General features: G+C 53.1%; 8 protein-coding genes across 8 annotated transcripts; 6 read left to right on the top strand and 2 right to left on the bottom strand.

The window, feature by feature from the left end:
• Window positions 1-325: 325 nt before the first annotated feature.
• On the top strand, window positions 326-2465 carry Z520_07053 (uncharacterized protein; the record flags this gene model as incomplete). Its single annotated transcript, XM_016777552.1, has 5 exons — window positions 326-419; window positions 473-726; window positions 790-1056; window positions 1116-2291; window positions 2370-2465. 5 exons carry the CDS (start codon window positions 326-328, stop codon window positions 2463-2465), a joined length of 1887 nt encoding a protein of 628 aa, XP_016631062.1.
• An 803-nt stretch (window positions 2466-3268) lies between these two features.
• Z520_07052 (uncharacterized protein) lies at window positions 3269-8123 on the top strand (the record flags this gene model as incomplete). Its single annotated transcript, XM_016777551.1, has 2 exons — window positions 3269-7148; window positions 7195-8123. The coding sequence occupies 2 exons, from the start codon at window positions 3269-3271 to the stop codon at window positions 8121-8123; spliced, it is 4809 nt and encodes a 1602-aa protein (XP_016631061.1).
• Window positions 8124-9578: 1455 nt separating this feature from the next.
• Z520_07051 (uncharacterized protein) lies at window positions 9579-11587 on the top strand (the record flags this gene model as incomplete). Its single annotated transcript, XM_016777550.1, has 4 exons — window positions 9579-9765; window positions 9858-10076; window positions 10286-10667; window positions 10747-11587. 4 exons carry the CDS (start codon window positions 9579-9581, stop codon window positions 11585-11587), a joined length of 1629 nt encoding a protein of 542 aa, XP_016631060.1.
• Window positions 11588-12542: 955 nt separating this feature from the next.
• Window positions 12543-13886, top strand: Z520_07050 (uncharacterized protein; the record flags this gene model as incomplete). The annotated part of the gene is made up of 2 exons (XM_016777549.1): window positions 12543-13055; window positions 13107-13886. 2 exons carry the CDS (start codon window positions 12543-12545, stop codon window positions 13884-13886), a joined length of 1293 nt encoding a protein of 430 aa, XP_016631059.1.
• A 1522-nt stretch (window positions 13887-15408) lies between these two features.
• On the top strand, window positions 15409-16785 carry Z520_07049 (uncharacterized protein; the record flags this gene model as incomplete). The annotated part of the gene is made up of 2 exons (XM_016777548.1): window positions 15409-15784; window positions 16199-16785. The coding sequence occupies 2 exons, from the start codon at window positions 15409-15411 to the stop codon at window positions 16783-16785; spliced, it is 963 nt and encodes a 320-aa protein (XP_016631058.1).
• Window positions 16786-17745: 960 nt separating this feature from the next.
• Window positions 17746-20658, bottom strand: Z520_07048 (uncharacterized protein; the record flags this gene model as incomplete). The annotated part of the gene is made up of 1 exon (XM_016777547.1): window positions 17746-20658. One exon carries the CDS (start codon window positions 20656-20658, stop codon window positions 17746-17748), a length of 2913 nt encoding a protein of 970 aa, XP_016631057.1.
• Window positions 20659-21985: 1327 nt separating this feature from the next.
• Window positions 21986-23592, bottom strand: Z520_07047 (uncharacterized protein; the record flags this gene model as incomplete). The annotated part of the gene is made up of 3 exons (XM_016777546.1): window positions 21986-22096; window positions 22156-22952; window positions 23010-23592. 3 exons carry the CDS (start codon window positions 23590-23592, stop codon window positions 21986-21988), a joined length of 1491 nt encoding a protein of 496 aa, XP_016631056.1.
• A 1656-nt stretch (window positions 23593-25248) lies between these two features.
• Z520_07046 (uncharacterized protein) lies at window positions 25249-26507 on the top strand (the record flags this gene model as incomplete). Its single annotated transcript, XM_016777545.1, has 3 exons — window positions 25249-25278; window positions 25363-25884; window positions 26001-26507. The coding sequence occupies 3 exons, from the start codon at window positions 25249-25251 to the stop codon at window positions 26505-26507; spliced, it is 1059 nt and encodes a 352-aa protein (XP_016631055.1).
• Window positions 26508-27562: the final 1055 nt, after the last annotated feature.

Raw genomic sequence — 27562 nt, 5'->3', positions numbered from 1 at the left:
GTCCGGCAGGGCGCTTGTAGAATGATCAAAGAGCAGAGGTGTACAGAGGGTGTGAAGCTATATCTACTCTTAACCTTGTCACGGGTTAGTGAGGCTTCGCTGGACTGAGCTGGTCCGGCCGCCCTGGGGAGACTAGCCAATGACGTGGCTAGGTGGGTGGGAGTGCATCTTAACGTCCCCATGGCCCTCCAACAATTCAAGGTGTGCCTTCTCACTTACTACTTACTCTTCTCAGAACAATGGACTGTCCACGATAAGCCTGCGCCCTTCATTTTGTCCAGTATTCAGCCGCCTCTCTCGCGCCTCCGTCGCACGTCAGCATAAGATGTGGCAGGACGACGAGGACAACAACCCGTATGGGTCCTTCAACAACCAGGACTCTGCAACCGAACCCTCCAACCCAACTCCAGGCACTTCCTGTATGCGCTTGCATCGAGTCTAACTGAGCTTGTCGCTAACTGTCTAGATCCAGACTCAGACCAACCAACGTCGCCTACTTCATACTCTGCTTCCTCCAACCAGGCCTCACAGTTCCGCGATGACGACGATGAAGAGGAGGAGGACGACGATGAGAGACAAGCCGAGAGCGGTCCTGTCCCTCCCAAAGGTGGCTACGACAGCCGAGTACAGCAGATCCTTTATGAACAACCGGACCTGGAAATTGTCATAACAGACGCAGGCAAAAGCGCAGACGGAGGGTACATTGTGTACAAGATTCGCACTGGAGTGGGCACCTCCCGCGGGACTTTGAAACAACCGACAGGGTAAAGCTAACAAGAAATGTTGCAGGACATTGAAGTCGCGAGGAGATACTCAGAGTTCAGCTCACTGCGCGCCGCCCTCATCAACCTCCATCCCACCTTGATCATTCCTCCAATCCCTGAGAAACACACCATGGCGGATTACGCCGCCAAACCCACAAAGGCAAAGGAAGACGTGGGCATCATCGACCAGCGGAAACGTATGCTTGCTGTGTTTTTGAACCGTTGTCGGAGAATGAAGGAGGTGGTTGAGGACGGCGTCTGGTGGAGGTTCCTGGATCCCAATTCCAGCTGGGTAATAATGGCCTCCCACACTATTTGCCCAAATACCAGGAGGCTGACCGTGCTGTGCAGAATGAAGTCTTGCATGCCCATCCGGTCTCTTCGGTGCCGAAAAATAATCTGAAAGCACCACCTCTCGACCCTGCTAACCCAACTCCTGCTCATAACTGGTTACCAATCCCGTCCTCCTCGGCCAAACTGAGGCCAAACGGACCAACTTCGAGCACTGGGACCCCTATATCTCCCCCAGATCAGACGTTCCCATCAGCTGCGTCCCATACGACACCCGGTCCTCAAATCTTCGGACGATTTCCCGTGAGTTCGGAGAGACTGAGTGAAACCGACCTTGACCCCTACTTTATCAATTTCGAAGCGAACACGCGGGAACTAGAGATTCTATTACAGGGCAGTATTGAAAAAGTGAACCGCCGTACTATCGAGCACCTCACCAAGCTTTCAGCGGATCTTGCAGAGTTGGGGGCGCGGTACAATGGATTCTCCCTCTCCGAGCAGTCACCTACGGTAGCAGCAGCCATTGAGCGGGTAGGACAGGCCGTGGACAGCACATATATCTCAACCGAGGAGCTGTCGCTAAGCTTGGGAGCCACTTTTGCCGAGCCCATGAGGGAGAGTGCACAGTTTGCGGGGGTCGTCCGGAATGTGCTGAAATACAGAGTGCTGAAACGAGTGCAGCAAGAAATGACCAGGGAGGACTTGGAGAAGAAACGGCACCTCTTGGACCAGCTCGAGCGCAGCGAGTCAGAGGCCAAACGAATTGACGCGTATCTAGCCGGCAGCACGACACTAGCAAGCCCACCACGTCGCTCAACATCGAATGCTTCCGCAAGGGGTCCACCCGAAAGAAGGGACGGGCAGCACGAAGAGACCGAATCGGTCGACTCTGACTTTCCTCCCACTCATGGCGAGCCTCCATCATCGCCTCCTTCGGCTGCTCAAGGACAGCCACAGCAGAATCCAACCTCGCCGACATCACACAAGAAGTCTCCCAGCGGCAACTTTGTGACCAACAAGATCTTTGGCAGCTTCAGACATGCAGTGAACGGCTTCGTGGATGTTGACCCGGAGAGGACGAGACGTGACCAAATTGGGAAAACGCGAGAAAGCCTGTCTCAGCTGGAACAGGCTCTAGAAGTATCGGAGAAGGACGTCCACGACGCAACTCAAGGAGTGATGCGAGACCTCAAGAGGTTCCAGAAAGAGAAAGAAGACGACCTTCAGAGATACATGGTGCGTGCTCCCCAGAAAGACTCACAGAGTCTAGCTACTGGAACTTATTCATTATGCTAACTTTTCACGCACTGGTAGGTCTCGTATGCGCGATGTCATATCGAATGGGCGAGGAAGAATCTGGAGACGTGGTCGGAGGCGAGGGATGAAGTGGATAAGATTGTCGCAAGATAATTCTAGCCCAGCCCTGAGAAGTCCTGGATTTGTCCCATGAGGCTATCAAGGGCGGAATAATGGGCTAGGGTGGGTAGGCACAAGGCTTCTGGTGAGGCGGTTGGAAGCCTCGTTGCTGTATGTCAGCCTTGCTTAATGATGATGGGCCACGCAGGCGGACAACATACTACGTCCCTAGGTGCCTATGTGTCATCTGTGGCTCACTAGTATGACAGCCACAACGCGTTACAGGACTCCGGAACTGTGGTGGTGGAAAGGGTCCTCAATGAGGATGAACGGGGTGGCTCTTGATTCGGGATTACATGGCGAGAGCAAGCTTCACACAAGCGTACCTAGGTAGGTTCTGCGGCTCGGCTCTTGGTCTCTCATTGCTCAAAAAGGGTGAATTGTCCTTTGCAGCACAAAGGCTTGCCAACCGAAAACCAGTCCATGTTGTTAGAAGACCCAGATGGTTTCCGACCCCATACCCTGCTGTACCTGGTGATAGCGCTTCCCAGAATTCCGTCAGTCGTGGCTGAGGCCTCGGTGTGCCCATATTATTGCTGTCAAGCTCTTCACCCAGTGACTGCCTCACCGCGCCATTCACTTAGCGCAGGCAAACCGCCAGTGAAGCAGGCCCGGTACCCACTTGCGACTCTGGCCCTCACTTTCTGCGGCGTCATTTTCAGACCCTCACCATCGACACGTTCATTATTTCGACAGTCAGATTCCGCCCTGTTGTATCCTCTAGTCCATGGTCCTGGCCTAAGTCACGAACCTGGATCTCCTCATTACCTCTCCCTCCGAGCACTCCCGCCCGGGACATGCCCGCTTCCTCTCAAAAACTTCCCAATCACCAAACCCAGCACCTCTCACATTCCAAGGATGATTTAGGCAGGCACCTGCGCTCCGCTTCCCCTGCTGTTAAGAGGCCGGCGTCTGATATGGGGGCCCAGGATAGAGAGTCCTACAACAGTGACGTAGAAATGGGCGAGGGTCAAATACCGGGCGGCGCTGGCGGGTCTGGCTTCACGCCAGTCAACCCAGACGTCGCCGCGGCGACAGGTGCTCAAGACACTCTGAAGGCAAAGCAGCAAGACACGGGCCTGAGACATCGCGACATCTTAGCGACGACGGACCGACTGACCCACACTAGTGATCCTCGCGCCGTCCAGCAGAGTGCGGCTTCTTTGTCTGACAACAGTGGCAGTTCGACCACAGATTCACTCTTTCCGAGCCCTTCGAACCGTTCTACCGCCGCCACTTCGCTGAACGCCGATGTCCCTCCCACTGCTACGTCCATACCTTCTATCGACGAACAGATCGCGCAGGTGACGGCGCTCTGGCAGAAAGAGCTGGTTGAAGGCCAGAAGGGTTACCTCATCTCTGCAAAATGGTTCCAGAAAGTCCAGGCTCGTGGTTCTCTTCCTGCTGATGTGGGAAAGGTCGAAAAGTCAGCGACTGAGGGTGAAATTGGACCTGTTGACAATTCGGACATTGCCATGGTGATCGACGAGGATGTCAAGTTGACGGACGAGGCGGGCGAAAAATATGTGCCTCTCCGACCAGGCTTGACATTGGATGAGGACTATCGAGTGTTCCCTCAGGAAGCCTGGGATCTGATCATCTCATGGTACGGGCTCGCAAAAGATTCTCCTGTCATTACTAGATACGCCCATGACTGGGGCGGTGCCGACGCCGCGATGCCGAACGTGACGTGGGAACTGAACCCGCCGCTCTTTTCCTTCCTCAAGGTGCCTAGTGAGCACACTACCCAGACTCAACGCGAGAAGGATCTCCCTCCCCAACGAATGATTGCCAGCAAGAAGACATTGTGCAACGAGTGGCTGAAAGAAGGCAAAAAGCTCCTGCATATCGACATGAACACCAAAGTCAGAGTGTGGAGAATTCTCGGCGGACTGAGAAATGCCAGTGCTTCAGGTGCACTCACTCCATCTATTTCCAGAAGTGCTTCTCCGGCCCCTGGTGCTGAGATTGTGGCCACCGCAGGAGACAAAATGCTCCTTGATGTCAACACCTTCGTACACCTTCAAGTAGGCGAGCATCGTGAACTCCTTACCGAGATCAAGGACAACACTGCGAACCCTAATTACAATGGAAAGACATCGACCTTGAGTCTCGTTGGTCTGGGCAGGAACGAGGAAGTGATTGTGCTCGAGGAACAAAAGTCTGGGAAGGATGAGTGGCCAAGTGAAAATTCCAAACTCAACCTGACCAAAGGCATTAAGGGCGCAGCTAAGAACCTCACCCCCAGCGGAAGATCCAGCCCAGCTCCTGGCATGATGACTCGGGGACGGCAGAAACGTGACGGGAGACCACGCGGCATCACTGGACTAAGCAACTTGGGCAACACGTGTTACATGAATTCAGCCTTACAATGCATTCGCAGTGTCGAAGAGTTGACACAGTACTTCCTCCATGACCAGTGGAAGCAGGACCTTAACGTGGACAATCCCCTTGGTCACCATGGCGAGATTGCCAAGGCATACGCCAATCTTCTCCACCAGATCTACGACGAGAACGCCTCTTCGACGAACCCGAGCAGATTCAAGGCCACCATAGGGAAGTACGGGTCTAATTTCTCTGGGTATTCACAACAAGACTCCCAGGAGTTTTTATTGTTCCTATTGGACGGACTTCAGGAAGACTTGAACCGCATTCACAAGAAACCATACATCGAAAAGCCGGATTCGACAGATGAAATGGTCGAGGATAGCGCGGCCCTTCAGGCTTTCGCTCAGAAGAACTGGGAAATTTACAAGGCGCGAAATGACTCTGTTGTCACAGATCTGTTCGCGGGAATGTACAAATCGACCTTGACCTGCCCGGTTTGTAAGAAAGTCAGCATCATCTTCGATCCCTTCAACAATTTGACCTTGCAACTGCCCATTGAGAACAATTGGCAGAAAGAGATCCTGTACTTTCCGCTCCACAAACGACCCATTCGAGTCGACATAGACATCGACAAGCATTCAACCATCAAAGCCTTGAAAGAATTTGTCGCTTTAAGGACGCATGCCGATGTGGAAAGACTGCTTGTTGCCGAGTCTTACAAGAACAAGATCTATAAGATTTTCGACAACAACGTCGTCATCTCTGAAGCAAACATCCAAGCTAACGACATCATCTGCATGTACGAACTGGAATCCGTCCCAACCAACTACAATCCAAACAAAGCGCGGAAGTTCAGCTTGTACATGGTCAAGAGTGATGCAGAGGACGAGATGGTTGATGCAGACAGTCCAGAAGCCGACCGGATCCTTGTACCGATGTACAACCGACTTGTCAAAAATCCTGCTGCACGGGTATCCTCGAAACCGTTCTTTGGTCAGCCTATGTACGTCGTGCTCAGTCGCGAAGACAGGTCTAGCTACGACGGTGTCCTGAAGAAAATTCTCGGGAATGTCGCAGGAATGACAACCAAGAGGATACTAGAGGAGGAAGATAACCCGTCGGACGATGGGGTGGGAACCCCAGAAGGGTCCGACACCATGGTTATGACGGACGACATGTCCAGTTCTGGCTCTGGCCTTCCTACCGCCAACTCTGTGCAGGGCGAAGATGGCCTTGTAGATGTGTCGATGCGAGATGCTAGTCAAGCTCCCGAGCTGAGGCCTCAGCCCGCTGAGGCAGGGTTACAGAAGTTCATGCATACTAGCTCGCCCGTACCCCGCCGTTTCCAACAACTTTTCGATGTTCAGGTCGCTTCAACTGGAGAGGGCATTCCCACTGGCTGGAATAACATTTCAGAGACTGGAGAATACGAATCTATCAGAAACCGAATCCCCAAACCAGCATCCCGTTCGATGAGGCCGGCTGGCGCTTCTGCTTTTGCCAATGGTGAGAGCGGCTCTGCCGAAAGTGACGATGAACTTGCCGACGCTGAGAACGACGACACACCCATGGACAGCAACGAGTCTGGGTCGGAAGCCAGTCCAGTCTTCCCCTCTGGTCCTGACTCCGAATCCGAGTTCCAGGAACCCCAAGAGATCCTGCCCAGCCGGAACAAGAAAGCGCAGAAGTATGGCAAAAATAAAAACAGAGGCAAGTTCTCGGCCAGACGCCCACACCGTCGATCACCTTTGCCACCACCTCAGCCGTTACCTAAAGCGCAGACTGGCGAACTCGTCCGACCAGGCGAAGCCATCATCCTTGACTGGAGTCAAGAGGGCTATGATGCATTATTCGGCGGCAGCGAGGACTCAGGCGAGGGCTATCGCGGTCTTCCAACATGGAAGAGCGTGGGTCTCCTGCCCGATCCGGAAATTACAGCTAAGCGTGAGCAGCGTAACAGTCGTAAGAAGCATGGCATCACATTGGAAGATTGTCTGAACGAGTTTGGCAAATCCGAAACGCTGTCTGAGCAGAACGCCTGGTACTGTCCTCGGTGCAAAGAGCACCGCCGAGCCGACAAAATGTTCGAGTTGTGGAAAGCGCCCGATATCCTTGTTATGCACTTGAAGCGGTTCAGTTCTAACAGAAACTTCCGCGACAAGCTTGAAGTGAGAGTTGAGTACCCCACGGAGGGGCTCGATCTTTCCGAGATGGTGAGGGATCAGCAAGATGGCAAGAGCTTGATTTATGACTTGATCGCTGTTGATAACCATTACGGCGGCTTGGGAGGCGGTCATTACACGGCGTATGCGAAGAATTTCTACAACAATGGCTGGTATGAATACAATGGTGAGTTGCTCGTTCCCCGTCCGCCGGCTCTACTGACTGGGGTCAGACTCTCACGTCTCGTCAAAAACGGACCCGCGATCGGTCGTGACCAGTGCAGCGTACCTGTTGTTCTATCGTAGACGGTCGGAGCATCCTTTAGGGGGACCCAAGCTTCAAGAACTCCTCCAAGACTCCAGTTCCAACAGCAACGATGCCGCAGCCGACTCTGAACTGCCACAAGACTCGCGTGAATCTTCTCCGATGACGGGGGAAGGTCGGCGTCTCGGCGACTCCTCCCACAATGGGTCGTCGAGCGCTTTTCCAGTCGGTCACGGTCACCGCGTGGGAGCGGGACCGGGTGGCTCGGCGCAAGGAGAAGGAAGTCGGCAGACTCGAGGTCTGTTAGCCGGAACAGAAAGTCCACCGAACTTGACGCTGCCAATAGCAGCCAGTAGTGGTGGCGAATTCGAGCAGCCCCCAGGTTATGACGACGCTCCAGCAGAAGCCGACGTCGATGAGGGTGTCAGCATGGATTTCCAGTGGTCGCAGCAGACGTGGGATTTTGCACGTTTAGAGGCCTCGACGCAGCGAGTGCCGGCCAATTCAGAAGACGAGGGGATGTTTGGTGACAAGGGCAGTTCCAACGACAGTACGCGCGTTGAAGGGCATGATGGCAGTCCAGCACCAAGCTTTAGGGATATAGAGGACGATGGTTCGATCCATCACGACCCCAACGACAATGATAGTCCTCTGTACAGCAGTGAAGCTGGGCCGGTCCTGCACCATGAAGACTTTGGACACGGCCGTGGCACCAGGGAGAGCGCCCCTCCTCCTGATGAAATCACATCGAGCATTGGTACGTCTGGACGCGGAATGTCGATGCCGGTCCACATGAGTGTGCAAGATGACAACGACGACGTCGACGATCCGCCGGTCATGGAGTTGCAGGCAGATCCGGCGAACAACAACGAGCTGAGGTTCAATCCTGCAGCTTAATCGGAGCAGCCGAGAGACAGGCAAATTTTGTTTGGAGTCCCCGGGTATTGGCGTTGGGGCTGAGATCAATCCACTGATACGGGCACAGCCTCGTCCCGTGTCGATGCATAGGGCTGCTTTGGAATGCGCTCAGCAGGCAGTCGTCGTCAAAACAACAGGCTAAAAGGGAGTCACATGGAAAAGGAATGGGACAGGCAGAAAGCATTTGTTCGTCCCCGGAAACGAGGTCTACCGCACCATTGGCTGGGTGCAGAACAAGGTGTGGGATCAGCATGCAATGACACGAGGTGATTGCTGAAATAGATCACAGATCAGCACAATGATGAAGTGAGATGAACAACTGACGGTGTGAAGAAGGCGGTGATGACAAGGCGATGAGGGTGCGGGGAGTGTCGCCAATGTCGATGCGATGGAAACGCATTCATCGGCGGTAATTAGCATTAGAATTACCGTACTTAGAGTCGATCGAGGTGGCTGGCTGATGGCTGATGGCTGCAGTCTCTCTACCGAGTCTTCGGTATGTGGAAGGGCATTTTGCCCATCCTCACATGGACGGAATTTTATCTCCTCCTCCAGCTGTCATCGCCCACTCTTAACAACCCTCTTGTGACTGCCTGTTCTGGGCAGTCGGCTAATCTTACACTCCTGCCGCTGAGCATTTGATGAGATGACAGACAGGCAATGCCCTCCTCGCTTACCCTTGGCCTGACCTTTACCGGGAACACATTGAGCCCTGCGGCGTCCTGAACCAGCAATTCCTGCTCGCTTAGAATGACTTGGGCAGGCCCCCGACCACGCCATCTGCAAGGCCGGCCCCCAAACCTGCCGTATCTGTCCACGTGCAGGGATCATGCGACGAACAACCGAGTCCTTTTGGTAGGCAGAGGTCGGCGGGGGCTGCACTCGCACGTTGGAAAGCAGAGGTCCAGCTCTTTTTCGTGCTGGGAAAATCAGGCTGGCTGAGCTTCGAGCGGTCTGGGCCTCGACTCGGAAATATCAGCACTCCCCACGAAATTTCGTCCACTGACAAGCAGGTTGGTTGATGCATCGTGCATTCTGTACGACACAGGCACATCTCTACCCCTCCAAGATGGGTGCTATCCCCCCATCTCCCTGCGCATGTGCGTGCGGCATTCCAGGAAAAGAAGCTGAACGCCGAACGGGAGGTGAATTGGGCAGGAAATCCGTGATGTGTGTGTGTGCTCTGCATCCGCATCAACCGCTCGCGGGGTTTGATAAGTGTAACAGTGTGTTGAAAAGAACGCTTCCTCCTCCTTCTCATACTCCCCTTGACCTGGTCGAAGCTTATTCTATTCTCCTGTTTCTCTCATTGGCATCTGAAAGCATTGGCAGCCCTTTGTGCCGCCACCTCTACATCCACTCTTTGGCTGATACTCAGCCTTGTCTTGAATATTCATTGTCCCGCACCACCGGAGGAGTGTCGCGGATGCGAACATGTCTCTACCCACAAGAACACTTTGCACTTTCCTCATCATTCTCTTGCTGTTCAATGCACTTGCCTACGCTGCGAAAGGAATCAAGCCCGATGACTCGGTCTGCTCTCCCGAGGGCCCCGTGGAGCAAGGGTGTGCTATCGACGGCAATTCCGACTTCTATGGCTTAGGCGTTAGGATCGGTATCTGTACGTTTCGCAACCCCCGGCCTGGCCGCCCTTGATGTGATCGCCATCATCTTACACATTTTGCCTTTGCTGACACTCCCGGATCCTTGCAGACACCCAATGGATGACGTCCTGGATCGCGAACAACTTCCTCTGCGAAGAGATCATCGGCTCTCTCGAGACGAACTCGATCTTCCTCCTCGCATTGTTTTCAACCGTGTTTTTCTACTCGGTACGGAAGGATCAGATCCGTGTGGTTGATGTGCTGGTGATCCACCAATTGTGTGTCGGGTTTCTGTTCAGCATCATGAGCCTTTGGGGATATCGCACAAGTAAGTCTAATTTCCTCTTTTCAGGGGCTCTGTTCCAGGTTCTGGGCTTGCTTTTGCCTGGTCAGAGGCATCTTCCGAGCAAATGCCTGTGTTTAGTGCTATGCTATCACGAGCATGTGCATGGGAATCAGCCTGACCGAGTTTAATATTGGCAAATCCATTCTTGGGGGCATTGCAAGCTTTACAGCTAACCATTCGTTTCCTAACAGTGTACTACAAAACGGAAGGGCCAGGCGGACGCCGCCACTTTGGCGGGTTTGGCACGCATTTCCGCCTCGTCCTCATGAGCATGATCACCCTTTACGGGGTCTGGTTTTGGGCCAAAGGCATCGACGTCCTCTCCCCGTGCGATCGCCGAGAAGCCTGCGGCGGCTTGCAGACATACTTCTTCGTGTCAATGAGGGTTGAATCCTGGGTTACCAGGGGGGTGAATCTGGCCATGGCGATAGTAGCGGCGTTGTACTATGCCGTGATGGCGATCGTGGCCGCGATCGCGGGCATAGTCTATGTGACGAGGAAATGGGAGAAGAAGGCGGATAATTGGGAGTTGATCGAGCACCCGGACGCGGATGTTTCGCTCAATAAGAGAGAGTGAGTCGGCATTCTGGAACTCATCCAGGCCTGACCTATTCCCAACTTGACATCTTCTTGCTAACTCCAATGACGATAGGTTGACAACTTGGTACATCTGCCTCTCTTGTTTCAATCTGTTCTGGATTGTGTTTGCCATCCTCAACATCGAGTTCACCCTCAACTTGAATCACATGGGCAACGTCCTAGGGAGCTCAGCGGCGGTGGGGGCTGGCCAGTTGATCCCCTTGGCTATCGGAATGATCAGTCTTGTGCGAGTACTTTATATGCTTGCAAAGACGCATATCTCTTGGCTGCGAAACAAAGATGACGACAACTACTGTGCACCCTCCGGCGGCGAGGGAGCCGAGACTGCCGTGGATGGTCTGGGGTTCCGGCCCTATTCACCTCCCCTCAAACCGGACAACCCAGAGGACCCGAATCAGTTTGCAGCTTTGGCGACTATGGACCGACCTCCAACTCTCCCTGTCCTATCATCAGCAAGGGTCAGACGTCAACAGAAACGCTCGCTGGCGCACCGCATTCTCCTGGCCTGGCTCCCGTGGCTGAACCTGTTTGAGTGGTCGAAAGAATCCCTGGCACCGAAAGCCATCCGAGATTCAATGATCTTCGCCAATCATCATAATGCCAAAACGAAAGACACAGAGGTTGGCTTTGAAGTGATGGGCATGAAAAGAATACGACCGGAAATGGAAGATGCACGGCAGATGATGGGGCACCATCGCGGGGAAAGTACAGCGTCGGGTGAAAGCTCTTCTGCTGCTCTCCTGAGCTCGCCGCCCCAAGTATGGCCGGGACAGAATGGATTGATGGGGCAGGCGGGGGACGAGGAGGTGGAGATGGCGGACCGGAGGCAGTCCATGATGGACTCTAGTACCCTGGCTGGCAGTATCTACACTGGTGATGGGTATGAAGTTTAGCGCTGGGAACATGGACACATTTGGGATGGCATTTTTTTGTATATATCATTGTTTGGAAAAGCGGAAAGGCAGCGAAAGCATTGCATTAGCAGGGATAGCATGGATGACAGGAAGACTGGACAACAGCACAAAAGGAGAGGTATATAAAATAAGGGTGCTTTCTCGAAACATTGCTGGAATATCAATCCCTTCAGCCGACTCTACATGAAAGATGCCTATCCTAAGGTACCTCGTACCTGGTAGTAGTAGAATCCAAGAGACAGTGGAGTCATGTGCTCAAAGAGGCAAACAGACCAGCAATTGGAAGAGGGAAGAGGGAGCGCATGACGAGGCCTAATAATTGACAATTAATTAGTTGAGCCCTGCAGCGAAAAACGGAGCAAAGGAGCATAGCGCGTGCCAACTGCCAACTGCCAACAACCGCCAACAACCGCCCAACGGCCGACGCAATGCCACGAGCAAAACTCTGTCTGTCACGATTAATACCTCGTTCCGTGTAGTCACCATACTCTCACACCCACGCCGACATGGCGACATGAGCCCTTGAACCCTTCAACCTGGCATCTGTGTCTCTACCGCCGTTGATGCGCGTTGTCTCCTCCATCTCTTCCATCTCATCAGAGTTCGTCTTCATCTCGCCTCTGCAGCCCGATCACAACGCGTCGGCACTGGCCCCGAACACGCGTTGCAACGCAATCAGGTCCTCCGCCCCACCATCTCGACCAGACTGCGACAGCCTGCGAGGTTTGGGAACTCCACCGCTAACACACACGAGCCACGACCGCTGCAACACGCGACGACGCTTGCCTGTCTCGTCGTTCCTTTCTGATTCTGACTCCTGCTGCTGCTTTTCCTCCTTTGTACCTGAACGTCGCGGCCCGTACCTTCTCCGTATTCGAGACCTCTATCTCCCACCAGCGTGACTACTGCACGTCGCCGAATGACCGAGTCGAATATGCAGCATGCCACGGCGCATGGTGCATCAGGCATCTCGGATCCACCTGTCTTGACAACACCTGCACCTTTACCTCTAGAACATCTCCCTTCGGCTGTTCCTTCTGGAGACTCGAGCGATACCTCTTCCTCCAACCCGAAACACCTCAGACTGTCCACCAGTGACACATCGACCGCCGCGAATAATCCGTCAGCGGACCATGGCGAAGTGTCGCCCACGACATCTGCCATTTCAAGTCATGGGGGATCGCAAGCAACAGAAACTCTTTCACAGCAGGAGGAGAGGCTGAACGCGGAAACTGCTCGCGACGAAGGAGCTCGGCGGGAAAAGAACGACTCAACCTCTCAGAGTCCTCCATCAAACGCCTCCTCGGGTCTCAAACGAACCGCAAGTGGTGAGGTCAAGAGGTCCAGTGTGGATCCGATGGAAGAGGGTATTCCCAGATCGAACGGTGTCGGTCATTCCCATACGTCGAGCACTGTTTCAACCCAGCCAAAGGGCAATGTCCTCGAGGTGAGTCATTCGCGTTTCCCTCCAGAAGTGTGTTGATCTAATGTGGTCCAGCTTTCACAGCAGTTGCGCACCAAACTGAAATATGCCATGGTCAAAGTCCAGAACGGTTGGCAAACACGTTCTCTGGACGAGGTTGAGTCCTTGGCCTCCCAATCCCCACGGTCAACCGTGTCTGGATTTCAAAATCTACATGACCAGCAGTTGCTTTCGCCCAGGACTGCCATGTCGAGAAAATACCAGCGCGAGTCGAGCGAGAGCGAATCGTCCGACAGCACTGTGGCTCTCGAAAGCCGCGGGTTGGTGAACGTGGTTGGCAGTCCTCCGATCCCGTCGCGTCGCGCTCTGGCTCCACCCGCAGATATTGTTCCAGGTTCTCGCCGGCGCCCGACTCCAAACGCGGCATTTCAGAGCGTCAACGGAATCCACGTCCAGACCCGAAACTTGCATTCGGCGAGGCCGCATACGAACCAACGAACCCCGAGTCAGAATGCCGCGATGGAAGCAGACGCGGTAGAAACGCTTCTTTTCATGGCCAGCCCCAGCAATTCAGGATACAACCCACCCTCGCACGCTTCGCAGGATTCTTCCCTCCGCTCCGCGCAGCTGTTCTCATCACAGACCTCACCACTGCGAACTCAGTTCAGCCAGACGTCGGTGACGTCTCCGAAGAAAGTGGTGTTTTCCGAGGCCGGCTCCACAGAACCTTCGTTTGACAAGGCAGCCCTCATTGACCGCATGCTGGACGAGTTATCTGACGACAGCGACGATGAATTAGAGCAAGCATTTCGACTTGCTGAAAAGAGCAAAATCTCCGCGCCGGTCTCTACGTGACATTTATCTACATCTACCCTTGTGCGTGTCAGCGGTGTTTGAGAGATCTCATTCGGCATATCTTGCGCAGTGAGGCTACGAGGACTATGACTTGTACAGCGATCTTGCATGTCATCTGGAAGGCGATTAAGTTGATTTATATATTAGGGAACCCCATGTTCTGTATATGCGCGTGGCACTCTGAGTCCTAACCTTATGGATTATCTTTTCTTACATTTCCCTTCCTCGATGCAAAGTGATCACTCCGCATCCGCCGATGAGGTTCTGGCTCAACGCTTCCCTGACTGATTCAAGTTGGCTTGCGTGTCTCGAGGCCCGAGGAAAGGAAACCCTTACCGGACGACTCTCTGCGATATTAAAGACAAGAGAAGACATTACCCTTGCTGGATATTGCCGATATTGAGGTTTGTCTTCCTTTTCTGAGGGCTGTATGTGAAAAACACAAAGATCATCCCTCTATGAAAGTGGCCCTTTCTCCGTCCAGGCAGTTACTGCGGTCTCTTCGACCTTCGCGTGTCAGCTTCAAGGGTAGTACTGGACGCTCACCTGTGTGAAGGCATATCAGAGCCAAACCAAACATTAGTGATGACACCAGTCCTCAAAGAACCGGTCGCTGGACAGACAACAACCCTACACTATGCTGACTTCTCCGCAAGCTCCTCTCCCACCGAGAAGTATCGGGGCGGCGAGAGTGAAGAGCACTTCTCTATATACAAATAAAGCAGCCGAACATCAAGTCCCACGCGCTTTCTTTTTCTGAAGACTCCAACTCCAACCAACCTTCGCATACCGCAAGTTACTTGAGCCTCGGGCCGGCAGAAGGCCCCCCACAAAGGATTCGAGGCTTCACAGGTACTGTATGTGGTTCATAACGCGACGCTGACTTTCTGATTGGCTGACTGACTGACTCGCACTGAGATGTCGATGCCAGGGCGAAATGCACAATATGCTTTTTCCCCCTCATGCGTATCAGCTGACGTTGCTCCCCTTTTCAGTCCGACAGTCAACAGTCAACATTCGACGTTCGACGTTCGACGTTAAGTCACCGATTCGACAGGGCAAAGAGCGCACGGTACATGAGATGTGTTCCGAAGCCAGATTGCGAGGACGAACAGTTGGAAGGAAGGGTTCGAGCCTTTGGATACACTTTCTCTCCTTGCTCCTCACTCCTCCCCTCCCCCTAATTGCATTCCGTCCGAGCGGGCCGACTCGGTATGTTCAATGGACATGGAACATATGTCCCCCGCTTTGCTCGGTACTGTGAATCCTAAATATACGAAGTATATAGGGAAATACATAGCTAGGTACGTGCATTTACTATATATTCTGAATCTTTGGCCGTGTCGTTCCACAACCTGTATATATCAAACCTCCTTAACCTCCCTACAATCATCACATCAACTCGAGCATTTGCAAACCATAACCTAAACCACACCTCACTGCCTGACATCAAAACGGACATCTAACACTGACACCACCGACCCCTGGCACCCATCACCTACACCTCGCAAACAAGACCATAATGGCCCACACCTTCCCCTCCCCCGACTCCCCCATAGGCAACATCGCGTCTCTCGAAGACAAAGTCGCCCTGATCACCGGCGCCTCGTCGGGTCTGGGCCGTGCCATCGCGCAAGCCTACGCCGCGGCAGGCGCGTACGTCGTCTCGGCAGACCTACAACCCGCACCGCCGCCGGCGCCCACCATCGCGGGCATGCTGAAGGACACGGACCTGACGACGCCGACGGTCGAGTTGGTCAATGCCAAGTGGCCCGCGAGTGGGAAGCAAAGGGCCAGCTTTGTGCGGTGCGACGTCACGGATGAAGAAAGCGTGAAGGCGGCGGTGGCTTTTACGGTGCAGACGTATGGACGGTTGGATGTCATGGTGAATAATGCTGGTAAGTCATTTCTCTATTCTTTAGTTCTCGAGGAGGGAGGGCGGTCATGGATCGCGAATTGTACCCCGGTACAAATACATCTATCGAACCCAATCTACGCACCCATGCATGACCATTCGTCTCCGCTCCCCTTAATTACAGCCTCGTCAGCCTCGAACCATTTCTCATTGAGTCCTCGAGTATCAAAACTTCCCCAACTCCCCAGTTCCACAATCCCATGGGCTCTCCCTTCCTCAGTGCATTCTTCCGCTGGCCCCTTCATGCACACACACACACACACACACACACACACACACACAGACAGAGACAGAGAGCAGAAACAGAATGTCCCTCATGCATGAATATTACCACAGAGGACTCTTCAATACTCCCTTCCTTCTCATAGTCCCATATCTGATCTTTCTTGGGAGTTAGGAATCTCCGCCGAAACCACGTCCCGAAAATACCTCGACTCGACCAGCGGGGCCATCCCGCGCATTCACGAAACCTCCGTCGACGCCATGGACAAGACGTACGCGGTCAACATCCGCGGCGTGTGGCTGGGCACCAAGTACGCCGTGACGCAGATGCTCGCGCAGGACCCGCACCCACGGTTCTCCCGCACTTCTCCCACGACCACGGCCACGGCCGACGTGCACAGGGGCTGGATCATCAACCTGGCGTCGATCCTCGCGTCGGCCGGGCTAGCGGGGGCGTCGCCGTACTGCGCGTCCAAGGGCGCGGTGCTGAACATGACGCGGGCCATCGCGCTCGAGTACGCCCGCGACGGGATCCACGTCAACGCCATCCAGCCGGGTTTCACGGACACGCACATCCTCGAGACCATGTACGCCAAGATGGGCAGGGAGAACATGGACGCCCTGATGAAGGCGACGCACCCCTGGGGCCGCACGGGTAGGGCCGAGGATATTGCCCGCGCCGCGGTCTTTCTCGCCGGCGAGGGCGCCAGTTGGATCACCGGCCAGAGCGTCGTCGTGGATGGCGGGTATCTTGCTCAGTAGAGAGGCCTGGAAAAAGGGGATCGATATCCAGAGAGGGAGACGGGGGCCGGGGGCGGGCAAGGAAGAGGGACATTTCTCGACGAGGAAAGGAGGGCGACGAAGAGATCAAAACAGCAGGGGACGAAGGCGAGATCACGGGAGGCTTTCTCTCTCTCCAAAAGGAACGGAGGGTGATTCTAAAGGAAGAGGACTCTGGCCAGATCTGGACGCTGTCAATCCTCGACAAACCTTGTAAGCTGACTGAGAATGCCTGGATTTACCTGCCGTGTTCTGTGTTCTGTGTCTTGTGTCCACATTTCGCAGGGCGGCAAAGTCTCGCAATATATGCACGAAAGAGCAAAGCATCCTATATAAGCAGAAATTGGAGATATGCAGAAAAATGTTGACATGTTGAAATACGCAGAGAGCATTCGAACAAAGTGAACAAATTACCTATCTGATTATGCAGACTCGATAAGCCCAAGACGGGTTATCATGCAGTCAATGGTGCAGGATCAAGTTGAACCCGCTTGCTAGCACAGCATCCATAAACGCCACGCCTCATAAGTCATTCATCGTTCCACCTAGTGTCTCACTTGAGCCTGCCTCCAAGTGTCGTAGTCCAACACCCTGTTCACGAATCGGCACGGTGACCGCCCTCATCAGATACAAGCAAGGATGCAATCAATCACCCAAAACCAAAACCATCGAGTCCATTCCCCAGGCCGTCCAGAGACCGAAAAGACGCGCCCGAAAGACGCGCAGAAAAAATGAGCCAGGTCCGTTTGGGATGCCGGATAACGACCAACAGCGTTTCATATTGATGCTGACGGCGGCTCTATTCTTGTGGAAGAGAGGCCCGCTGGCAACCCCTTCCACAACCCCAGCTTTTTGGCTGTGTGTCATGTCGCTTCGCAACAGGTGACATGATGAGCCAATCAAGTATAACCTATCAAAGTCAGCAACAAACCTGGCAATCGGTCACAGGTAAAACTCACTTCTCATGGCATCCGTGTATCCAGTACCACCTTTGAGATCCATCTCAAAGCTCTCAGCCACATCAATCACACGCTTGATATGCACCATGCTCAGAGGCACTTCTTCATGTACAGCCAGAGCTTGTGCAGCACGCACAAGGTTCTTGATCTGTCGCCCATTGACGTCGCGGCGCGCCAGGTCGTTGTAATCTTGCTCTGTGATGGCCGCAACTTGCATCCCCTCCTGGTTCTTAACCCGGTCGATGAAGAGCTTCCACACGGTGCGTTTGGCCTTGGTTGTGAGGTTCTGGAAGCGCAGCGACAGGTGAATACGAGACACAAAAGCAGCGTCAAATGTCTCCACTCTATTGGTGGTCAGGAAGAGAATGCCTTGGAAGTACTCGAGAAGCCGCAGGAAGATGCTGACAAGAGCATTGCGATGAATATCGTGAATGGAACGTTGTTCCAAGAAAACATCGGCTTCGTCCAGCAACAGGATCGCACCCCAGCTGTGGGCGATGTCCAGAATGTTCTGGAGTTCCTTTTCGAGTTTGGTCGGCTCCGTGCCCAGGTCGCCAGCACTGACCATGTACAACGGACACTTGAGAAGATCCGCGATCCCTTCAGCGGTAAGCGTCTTGCCAGTGCCTGGAGGACCATGGAGAACAGCCACGAGACCACGACCTTTGCCAGAGATGATGTCATCAATGCTTTTGTGGGCTTGAAAGGTGTGACTCGAGACAAGGGCCTTGACAATGGACTTGTGGGCGTCAGGAAGAACGAGACTCTCAAAGGCTTGGTCGTTGAAGACGACGTTGGAAATGCCAGAGACGGTGAACTCGAGCCAGAGTTTCTCGCCAAAGGCGAATCCCAAGACAACAGGGCTGGCAATGAGCAACTCTTCCTCGGTGAATTCATGGGCGGACAGCTTGTCGTTTTCAATCGGTTCAGCCTTTTGGCTCCAGTCAGTGTCTTCCTTCGAGTTGACCTCCACAATGATATTTTGACCATTTGGCGTTCTCACCACCTTGTACTTTTTTGTCTCCTGCACCTGGATAGTTTCATCAGAAGGAGTGGTTTGGTTGTTGCCGCCAACGTCAGTGCCGCTATCAAACCCGCAGCCGCAACCGTCATCCGAGCTGTCTAGAATGACTCCATCTGGATCGTCTTTTGGTTTGATGACACTGGCAGGGTAATTGGGATTGATTCGGCGATGGATTGCAGGGTCGACCATGACGCGTCCGTCAATGTTGATCTTCAAGACTTGCTTCTTGCGTTTGGTGTACGCCATGCCCTTGTGGTGGCGGTAGTTCATGCCTTGAAGGGACACGAAGTGCTTTCCTCGCTCAATCAACTGGGATCGCATTTTGTCGGCATGTTTGTGATACTCAAGCGGATAGCACTCCAGCGAGGTGATTTTGCGCACACCTTGGAACGACGATATTTCCGAGTGCGTGGTGCCCATTCCAAAGTTCTTGCCGTCGTATTCTAGGTATCTGCCTTCGACAATGTACCAACTGCCCCGCATAAAGTGCGACTCTTTCGTGGTGAAGTCGATCTTGAACGCCCGAGGTTCGTCCTGATCTCCGTAAGTGGAAGAGTACACAATGGCGTTTGGCTTGTACAAGGCCCAGAGGAGGTCAAAGGTGATCATGCCATTTTCCAGCATCGGATACAAATTCTTCTTGGTCTCGGCAAAATCTTTGTCCAGGTATTTGACCATGATTCGGAGGTGTTTGGCTTTGGTCTTGAAAGGTTTAGCCTCCTTGCGCTTCCTCCCCACAGCGTCGTCCTCGAGGGTCTTGACATACTCCCTCATCTCTTCCAGATACAGGAAGAGCATATTGGGATCCAGATGCGGCGTGTCTTCGACCAGACTGATGCCCTTGACGCCAGCCATGATATGTTGGAGGCATTGCTTGAGAGGCTCGGATTTGATGTCGACGACGGTTGCCAGATACTTGTGCTCCCAGTCGAACCGACGACGCACAGTAAAGATGTATTGGTCCCAGATGGCCTCACCGGTGTTTTTCACGGTTTCAGTGAGCTTGAAGTTGTGGATGGACTGGTCCCAAAGTTGGTCCACTCGTTTGTAAGCGACTTTGGAGGCGCGTTTAGGTTTCTTCTGCTTCTTCGCCTTGGGTTGCTCGAGGATTTGCTCTCCGACAAGAAGGTTGCTATCAAACATAGTTTCTCTGCGCCGATTTCTTCGAGCTTTGTCATAATGGTTGATGATGGGGATTACGGGCTCCGGATGGCTGTCACCTCTGGCCAGGGAGAAAACGTTAGACGGAGGAGGAAGGTCATTGTTTTCAAAGTCAAGCTTGTGCAATGAGGATCTCAGTTGGCGTAGCCTTGCAGATTTGGGATCCTCGCGGATTTCGATAACATCACATTCGTCTCGGTCAGGGCTGGCATGTTTCCTAGACACCCTCTTGGACGGCTTGACTCGGACTCTTGACCGAGGCTTAATGACCTCCTCGTCAAGCTCGTCCTCGCTGTATGAGTCGTCGTCCTCGGTTGCTGCCTGCTTCCTCATTCTCCTCGTTCGCTTGTTGAGCTCCTTGACCAAGGCCTTAGCCTGGGTCTTCGCCTGGGCCTTCACCTTCTTGTTTTTAGCTTTCTTCTTGGAGACTTCAACAACGGAGGAAGAGTCGCTCCCCGAGTCACTCGAACCGTCACTATCGGTCGAGACTTCTGAGGAGGAATCTGACTCTGAGGATTCGTCTTCCGTCTCAACGATTTCTTTCTTCTTGCTGCCATGCTTGGGCTTTGTCTTGCTGGACGGTCCAACATGCTTCTTGCATTTCTTCTTGTCTTTGGCTGCCTCGGGTGCAGGAATCTTGCTGGTGGAAGTGCGTTCGGCTGAAGATTCGGCCTTTTTTGTTTCTGCTGTGACACCAGTGTTTTGGTCCATCTTGCTTGGCGGGAGTAAAGGTGGGGAGAGGAAGAGGGTCGAGGTCTAGTTGTGAGAGGGATAGTACTGCAAGGTAGGTCAATGACAAAGAGATGAGCACCGGGAAAAGATGAACCGCCAGCGCCCTCAAGACATAAGGCAGAGAAGGAAAATATGAAGAGGGGACAAGAGAGAAAGGCGTGGGTTGCTCAGGCAGAATTGAGGCTGAGGCAGCGGCGAGTCGAGTCACAGGCACGAAGAAGACGTGCTTCTGCCTTTTCTAGAGTCAGCCAAGAAAGATACCAAGTGCATTCAAAATAAGGCCCAAAAGAAGGGACAGGCAGAAATCTGGATGGCTGAGCAGTGAATGATGGATGATGTATGTCAAGTGTGCGAACCAGAGGCTCGAGAGCACGAGTTGACAGTGGAAGAGGTGTTGTTTGATGCCTTGTTGCAGGCTGCCGCCCTTGTCTGTACCAACCAAGCCATTTCATCACCCGAGAGGCAGGTGCTAATCCAAGGTTTTTTTAGTCAATGACAAGCAGCAGTAGCAGCCTGACGAGGAAAAAGGGCCATGTCAAGTGTGCCGGCAGCAGGTGGCATGGGCAAAAAGCATCACAATTCATGGGGAGGAGCAGCGCAGACTGGCATGGATGATGGTTCTGTGTGGTCTCCTGATCAGCGGCGGCGGAGAGGCCGTGGACGATGAGTGGAGGAAATGCGCGAGATGCATCAGCCACCCAGCGAGCCCAGCTTGGGGCCAGGAGTCCAGGACTCGCACAGGACCGTGCATTGGATGCCCAATGCCCATTGCCCACGGCATGAGCTGACCAGGCGACGAGCGAGGAGGGGACTCTTCATCCGTGCATCCGATCTGTGGAGGAGCTGGCCCTTTAAACCGCTTCAGGCCTACTTTTGGCTTTCCTCGCGGCGGCACGCACAAGGACCCCGGAAAAGCAAAAGATCCCCCAGCCCAAGTGGGTTCCATACAGCGCATTCAACTCCAAAAGTCCTTCAAACCGCCACCGGGGTGACTGTCAATCCATCACAATTGGAAGAAACCATTACGATGGCGGCACAGCACAGGAAATGATCTATCGCGTCAAATGTCTGATAAAATTTCTGTCCGGACTTTGGCTGGTTGATGGCAAATCCTGTCCTTCTACCCATCAAATGAGCCACTAACAAACAAGCATTGACAGTGATTCTGCTGTCTACCTTAGTTTCCCACCCGCTTGCTTCCTCTACCTAGGAAAAGAAAAGAAGCGAGCAAGTGGAACATCCCGAGAAGCACCCCCAAATCAATCCCGCCCGCTCTATGGCTTCCCACACCCACGCGCAAGATTTCTTAATAATTCGGAGCAGCTGCAACAAACTTGGCAATCTCCAGGTCCCTGATGTCGTGTAAACCAGCTTTGAGAAATGAGCATTTCGGATTTCCACAGTTGTTGTTACCCCACTGCTCGATCGTCAGCATCAAACCGCGACAACAGGAGACTGGTTCCCGTGATGACTTACCGGGCATTGATGACCATAAACACAATCCATCCGACGACACTTGGATCCCTGAGTACACGCAATGCTCCTTGCCTTATAACGCAACGTGTTCTTCATGGCAGCGTCAATGGGTTCATGATCGTAACGACAGTTGTAGGATTCGCAGTTGTCTCGGAGATGATGCTCGTTACAGAGCTTCCGTCTGGCGATACGATCTTCAAACTTCTCCATCTCTGCTGTAGTCGGGATTCTCATCTTCAGATCAATCCTCTGCCCCAGGCGGTTGACTGGAATGCCGCTCTTGCCATCTTGCATCCCATTAATAAGCGCAGCATGAGCCTGGGTCGCGGGCTTCGGTTTAGCTACCTCGGTGGGTGGGGTGGACGCCTTGGGTTGAGATGGAGTCCTGGTATTGGTATTGAGTGGAAGGGCGGCTAATGGTGTCGAGGCCTGCGGGACAGAGTTGGACGAAAAGCTCGACCTACTGTTAGCCGGGGTCAAATCCGAGCTACCGTTTTCGGTGAAGGACGAAACCAGGCTGAGAGCCTCGGGGGCGGGTGGGACATAAATGGGCTCAGACTTGAGGGGGATCTCTAAGATTGAGGATTCGAAAACATTGTCAAATCTGGTCGACTTGAAAGGTAAAGCGCTGTAGGCCCGAGCAGCTGCAGCCGTTTGGGCGCCGTGGACTAGGACGATCTTGGATGCCACAGGGTCATGGCGATATTTGTCGAACTCGGCGATATAGCCATTATCATGAGAACAAGCCAAGTAGAGGCGTTGGCATTGGGCGTTATTTGCATAGAAACGGAAGGTATCTAGAGATGGCTCGGTTAGCCACGGTCAATTGTCTCGATAAAAGCACTGGTGATTACCTCGTAGTTTAGCATCAACCCTCTCCTTTCCCGGACCGCAATCAATAAACTGAAACAGGCTGCGGCTTTGGGTAAAGGAGCAAAAGAAGGGATCGATGTGAGAAGGGTGGCTAAGGTAACCGGCGGCCGCGAGGGTTTTGGCCAGGCCTTGCTTATTTGCATAGATATTGAGCAGGACGTCACAGTCGGGATTAATGCCTGAAAGCGCATCGGCAGCCTTTAGGTGGCTGATGACTTGGTTGTAAAGCTCATTGGCCGCCTTGGAGCCACCGGACATGGCCAGGGCATCAAAGAAGGCCTTTCGAAAAATGAAGCCGTCACCGTCGACGAGGACCACGGTATACTTGCGGGCCACGGCAGCTTCGGCGTCTTCGGCACGCTTCTTCCACGTGCGGCGTGTATTTCTCTCGTCGTCTAGATCGGATTCTAGGGTGGAGCAGGTGTTGTTGAGTTTAATGCAGCTCTGAATCAAAAACTCGATCTCGGTCTGGCGGCCTTCGTCAAAGTGGCGATAGTCGTTGAGGCGCTGTAGCAGGTCGCGTTGTGAAGGCAAGGCAGCCATGGCGACCGGAGTGCTGGCCATGGTAACTTTTGGTAACGATGAATGATGATAAGAGGCTACAGGGTTTGATGCAGGTTGCAGGCGGGAGGGAGCAGCCTAGGACTCGCAAAGAAGGCACAGCTCCGAAGGTTCGCAGTAAACGAGGTGAAGAGGGGCCAAAGTGAAGAAGCAATTGTGAGGTGACGATGCTAGCAGATGACAAGGACAACAACGCCCAGCAGGAACAAGTGTAACTTTAGTGATAAGGCTGGAGCAAAGGGAAGAAGTAAGTGCATCAAAAGCCTTCGCTAGAAATAAGTAGTTCACCGCCAAATGGATGCGACGCTTGCGCAGGACGTGGCACAGAAAAGAGGATGGAATAGGGGGTGCGTCAAATCAGACAAGAAGCAGTCATGTCTCGCAGAGCAACAATGGCCTACCGGTCTTGCAATGACCAGCTGAACGGAGACGAGAGACAACAACGGGGTCTTGATAGAAGTTTACTCGTTTTCTGTTTCAACAGTGTGACAGTCAAGATTCCAGAGAGTGAAACAGTGGATTCAAGTCCGAGAGTTTTTGTCAGTCGAGCTGGATTGGGGCGTTTGGGCACCGAAGGAAACGTGGTCAGTCAATTCCATTCAAGCTTACAAGGTAGGCAGCCGCCCGGAGACATTGTGGAGCGGGCAGGCAGGTGGCAGGCAAGCAGGTTGAGAGCTTAATGGGCGACAAGGAGAAGAGAGACAGAGACAAAGAAACTCGAGTATTTATTTAATTATTATTATTATTAAAAGAACAAACATCCAAGGATTAGTACTTTGTAAATTGAGTTGCGGTGCTTGTACCTCTCCGAGTATCGGTCGAGGGCTTCGGAAAGGACGTACCTAGGTAGGTACCTACTAGGTACCTAGGTAGTTAAGAATGTTAATTGTGCCCAATGCTCAAGTGCATATCTAGGTACCTAATGAAGGTAGTTTAGCTAAGCAAGTGCCCCATTGCCTTGGTTTCCTTGGTGCCCCGGCTACCTCTTCGGCTATGCCGGGGGAGCTAACCATGGATGCACGGGGGCTACTGGGCAGGCACTGGAGCTGTTTACCTAGGTAGGTACCTAGGTACCTTAGTTGAGGAAGCGCCATACCTCGTTGGTGTATTTGACATTCCCAAAATTCATCATTAACAATCATCCACGATCATGCACCTGCGTATAGTCGTATTCGACGAACCCAGTCTACGTAGTCCTATCTCTCCAAACAGTTAGGCCTTCTCAGAAAGTCTCGCCACCTCGCGCTCATCAAGCTCCAGCGATCACTGGCCGCAGGACATAGGATGGGGATTATCAAATGTCCGATTACTTATTAACAATCAATCAATGCCACCATCCCAAGCCATACATCCTACCGAGGCAAAAACTGGCTAACCTCAAGGTGTTGGTGGTGCATCTTACCTGACCCTGCAAATGGTTGGCTCTAGTTGATACCGTTAGCCAGAAAACGAGGCCCACGCCCAGCAGCACCTAGGGACTGATACTCTTTATGGATGGATCTTCGAGCACTGGGTCCTCAAGTATATTAGGACGACCATCTTCTCAAGGACAGTAGGCAATTTCATAAGAAACAACAGCACACAATACCCCTCGCTACCATCTTCATCTCTCTAGGCATTACTCCTCTTCCCCGTCCACCACATCCGACGATATTCAAAATGGTGCAGAACAAAGCCTTCATCTACAAGGTGTGTTACTAATGTTCCTTTCCTTTCTCCAAGGCGGGCCGCAGTGGCCTGATATACACGTCCACTAACAAGATATGCCCAAAGGCCGTCCCCAACGGCTGGCCCGTCGCAGGCAAAGACCTGACGGTGGAAGACATTGGGTTTGACGAAACAGCGCCTCCACCCAAGGGCGGCTTCACCACCAAAAACCTGTACGTGGCATACGACCCCAGCCAGCGCGGACGAATGCGAGACCCGAGCATCCCGTCGTACTCGGCGGCCATGACGACGGGCAAGCCGGTGATCAGCGTCAGCGTGATCGGCCAGGTCTTGAAGAGCGACAACCCCAAGATCAAACCGGGGGCCATCGTCATGTTGCAGAGCTCCGGCACCGAGTCGTATTCGGCAAAGGACGAGTCTGCCGTCGCCACCACCCAGATCATCGAGCCAAAGGACGGCGTGCCCTTGACCGCGTATCTGGGCCTGTTGGGCATGACGGGCATGACGGCCTACGGGTCGCTGCACGAGATCGGCCAGCCCAAGAAAGGCGACGTCATCCTGATTTCTGCCGCCGCCGGCGCCGTGGGCCAGATGGTCGGACAGATTGCAGTGCGAGAAGGTCTACATGTAAGTTGGATTTCCCGTTTCTTTTCCCGTCTCTGCCCTTACACTCCAAACACCAACCACCGCTTCAAAACTCCCCTTTTTGGGGGTGACATTTTAAAACTGATGGGGAAAACCAGGTAATCGGCTCAGTCGGCGACGACCGCAAACTCGACTTCATCCTCAACGACCTCAAATTCACCTCGGGGTTCAACTACAAAAAGGAGTCCATGGCCGAGGCCGTCAAACGACTCGCCCCCAACGGCCTAGACATTTTCTACGACAACGTAGGCGGCGAGCTGCTCGACGTAGCACTAGCCAACATGAAGGAATTCGGCCGCATCGTGGCCTGCGGCTCCATCTCGACGTACAACAACGCCAAAGAAACCACGCCCTATGGAGTCAAGAATTACGGCGCCATGGTCCGCAAGCGCCTCCGCTGGCAAGGCTTCTTGGTCTATGACAAGAACATCGACCAGTGGAAGCCCGAGCGCAACGAAAAAGTCACCCAGTGGATCCAGGACGGCAGTTTTAAGAGCGTCGACTTCATCACCGAGGGCATGGATAATGCCGTCGAGGGGTTTTTGGGTATGCTCAAGGGTGAGAATTTGGGGAAGAGTATTCTCAAGATTGCGGATCCTGAATAAAACCGATTACATACAACAAAGGATCAGCAAGGGGGGAGAATGGAGGGAATAAAAATTGAATGAAAATCAGGGCAGACGACCCTCGAGGATGACCAAAACCAAAACCAAACCAAACCGCCGTGCACGGGATGGACATATTCATGATATTCACAAAAAGCTGATCAGCCACGAAATGAATACATGTAATATCTACGTACGAGGTAAACTTCTAAACACATGTCTGCCGCCCCTTCTGCCATGTGTGCTTATCTGGTGTATCCTTCAGAGAAATTTTTACCACTATGAGTATTGATACGCTGGGATCCGAAAAATCGAGAATATAATCAAAATGAAAACGAAAAGCAAAAGCGGACAACGAGGCGAGGAAGTAAACGGATCATGCATGACCATCGTCTAAACAGGAGCGTATTGACTACAAAGAGATGTATTCAAAAAAACAACAACAAAAAAACTCGACTAAATAAACTACCTATAAGAGAGATAATATCCTACATAACCCCCATCGTCTGTCTCCGAGGCAGGCTCTTTGATTTCCAATCAGTTCGGAAAATGTCGTTGCAAATCTCCCGTCCACTTTTGGCGCTTGCTCGGCCGCCGTGGTGTCCCTCCAAGACATAGCATAGCATAGCATAGCATAGCATAACATTTCGTTGCGTTTCGTTGCGTCGCGTGACAAAATATTTGAAGCAGCAGTCACAACTTCTTAGCCCATGGCATTTTAACATCATCGTGTACTGTGTTCCACAGAAACACAAAAAGAAAGGGGGGAAGATGGCTGTGGTTGAGGCGTACACAACCTCTGGAGTATCCTCCTCCTGAAAGGACGTACATCGGCACCCCGCTTGTACTTAAGAGGTCGAATATCGGCGCCGTCTGGGCGCATGAGCGGCGAACATCGAAGTGCCGTCAAGAGACGGTGGGCAGAAGCGCTTTCTGAGAGGTCGAACACCAAACGCCAGACGCTGAATACCGAATGAGGAGGTCGAACTCCGTCACTGGAAAGCCACAGGGTTGGCATGAAACCGCTTTGCCCTATCCATCGTTCCCTCACGGAC

This window comes from Fonsecaea multimorphosa (genome assembly GCF_000836435.1).
Source record: "Fonsecaea multimorphosa CBS 102226 unplaced genomic scaffold supercont1.14, whole genome shotgun sequence".
In the NCBI taxonomy this organism is placed as follows: Eukaryota; Fungi; Ascomycota; class Eurotiomycetes; order Chaetothyriales; family Herpotrichiellaceae; genus Fonsecaea; species Fonsecaea multimorphosa.
The sequence above is the reverse complement of the archived record's forward strand: the minus strand, read 5'-3'. Positions and strand labels throughout refer to the sequence as shown.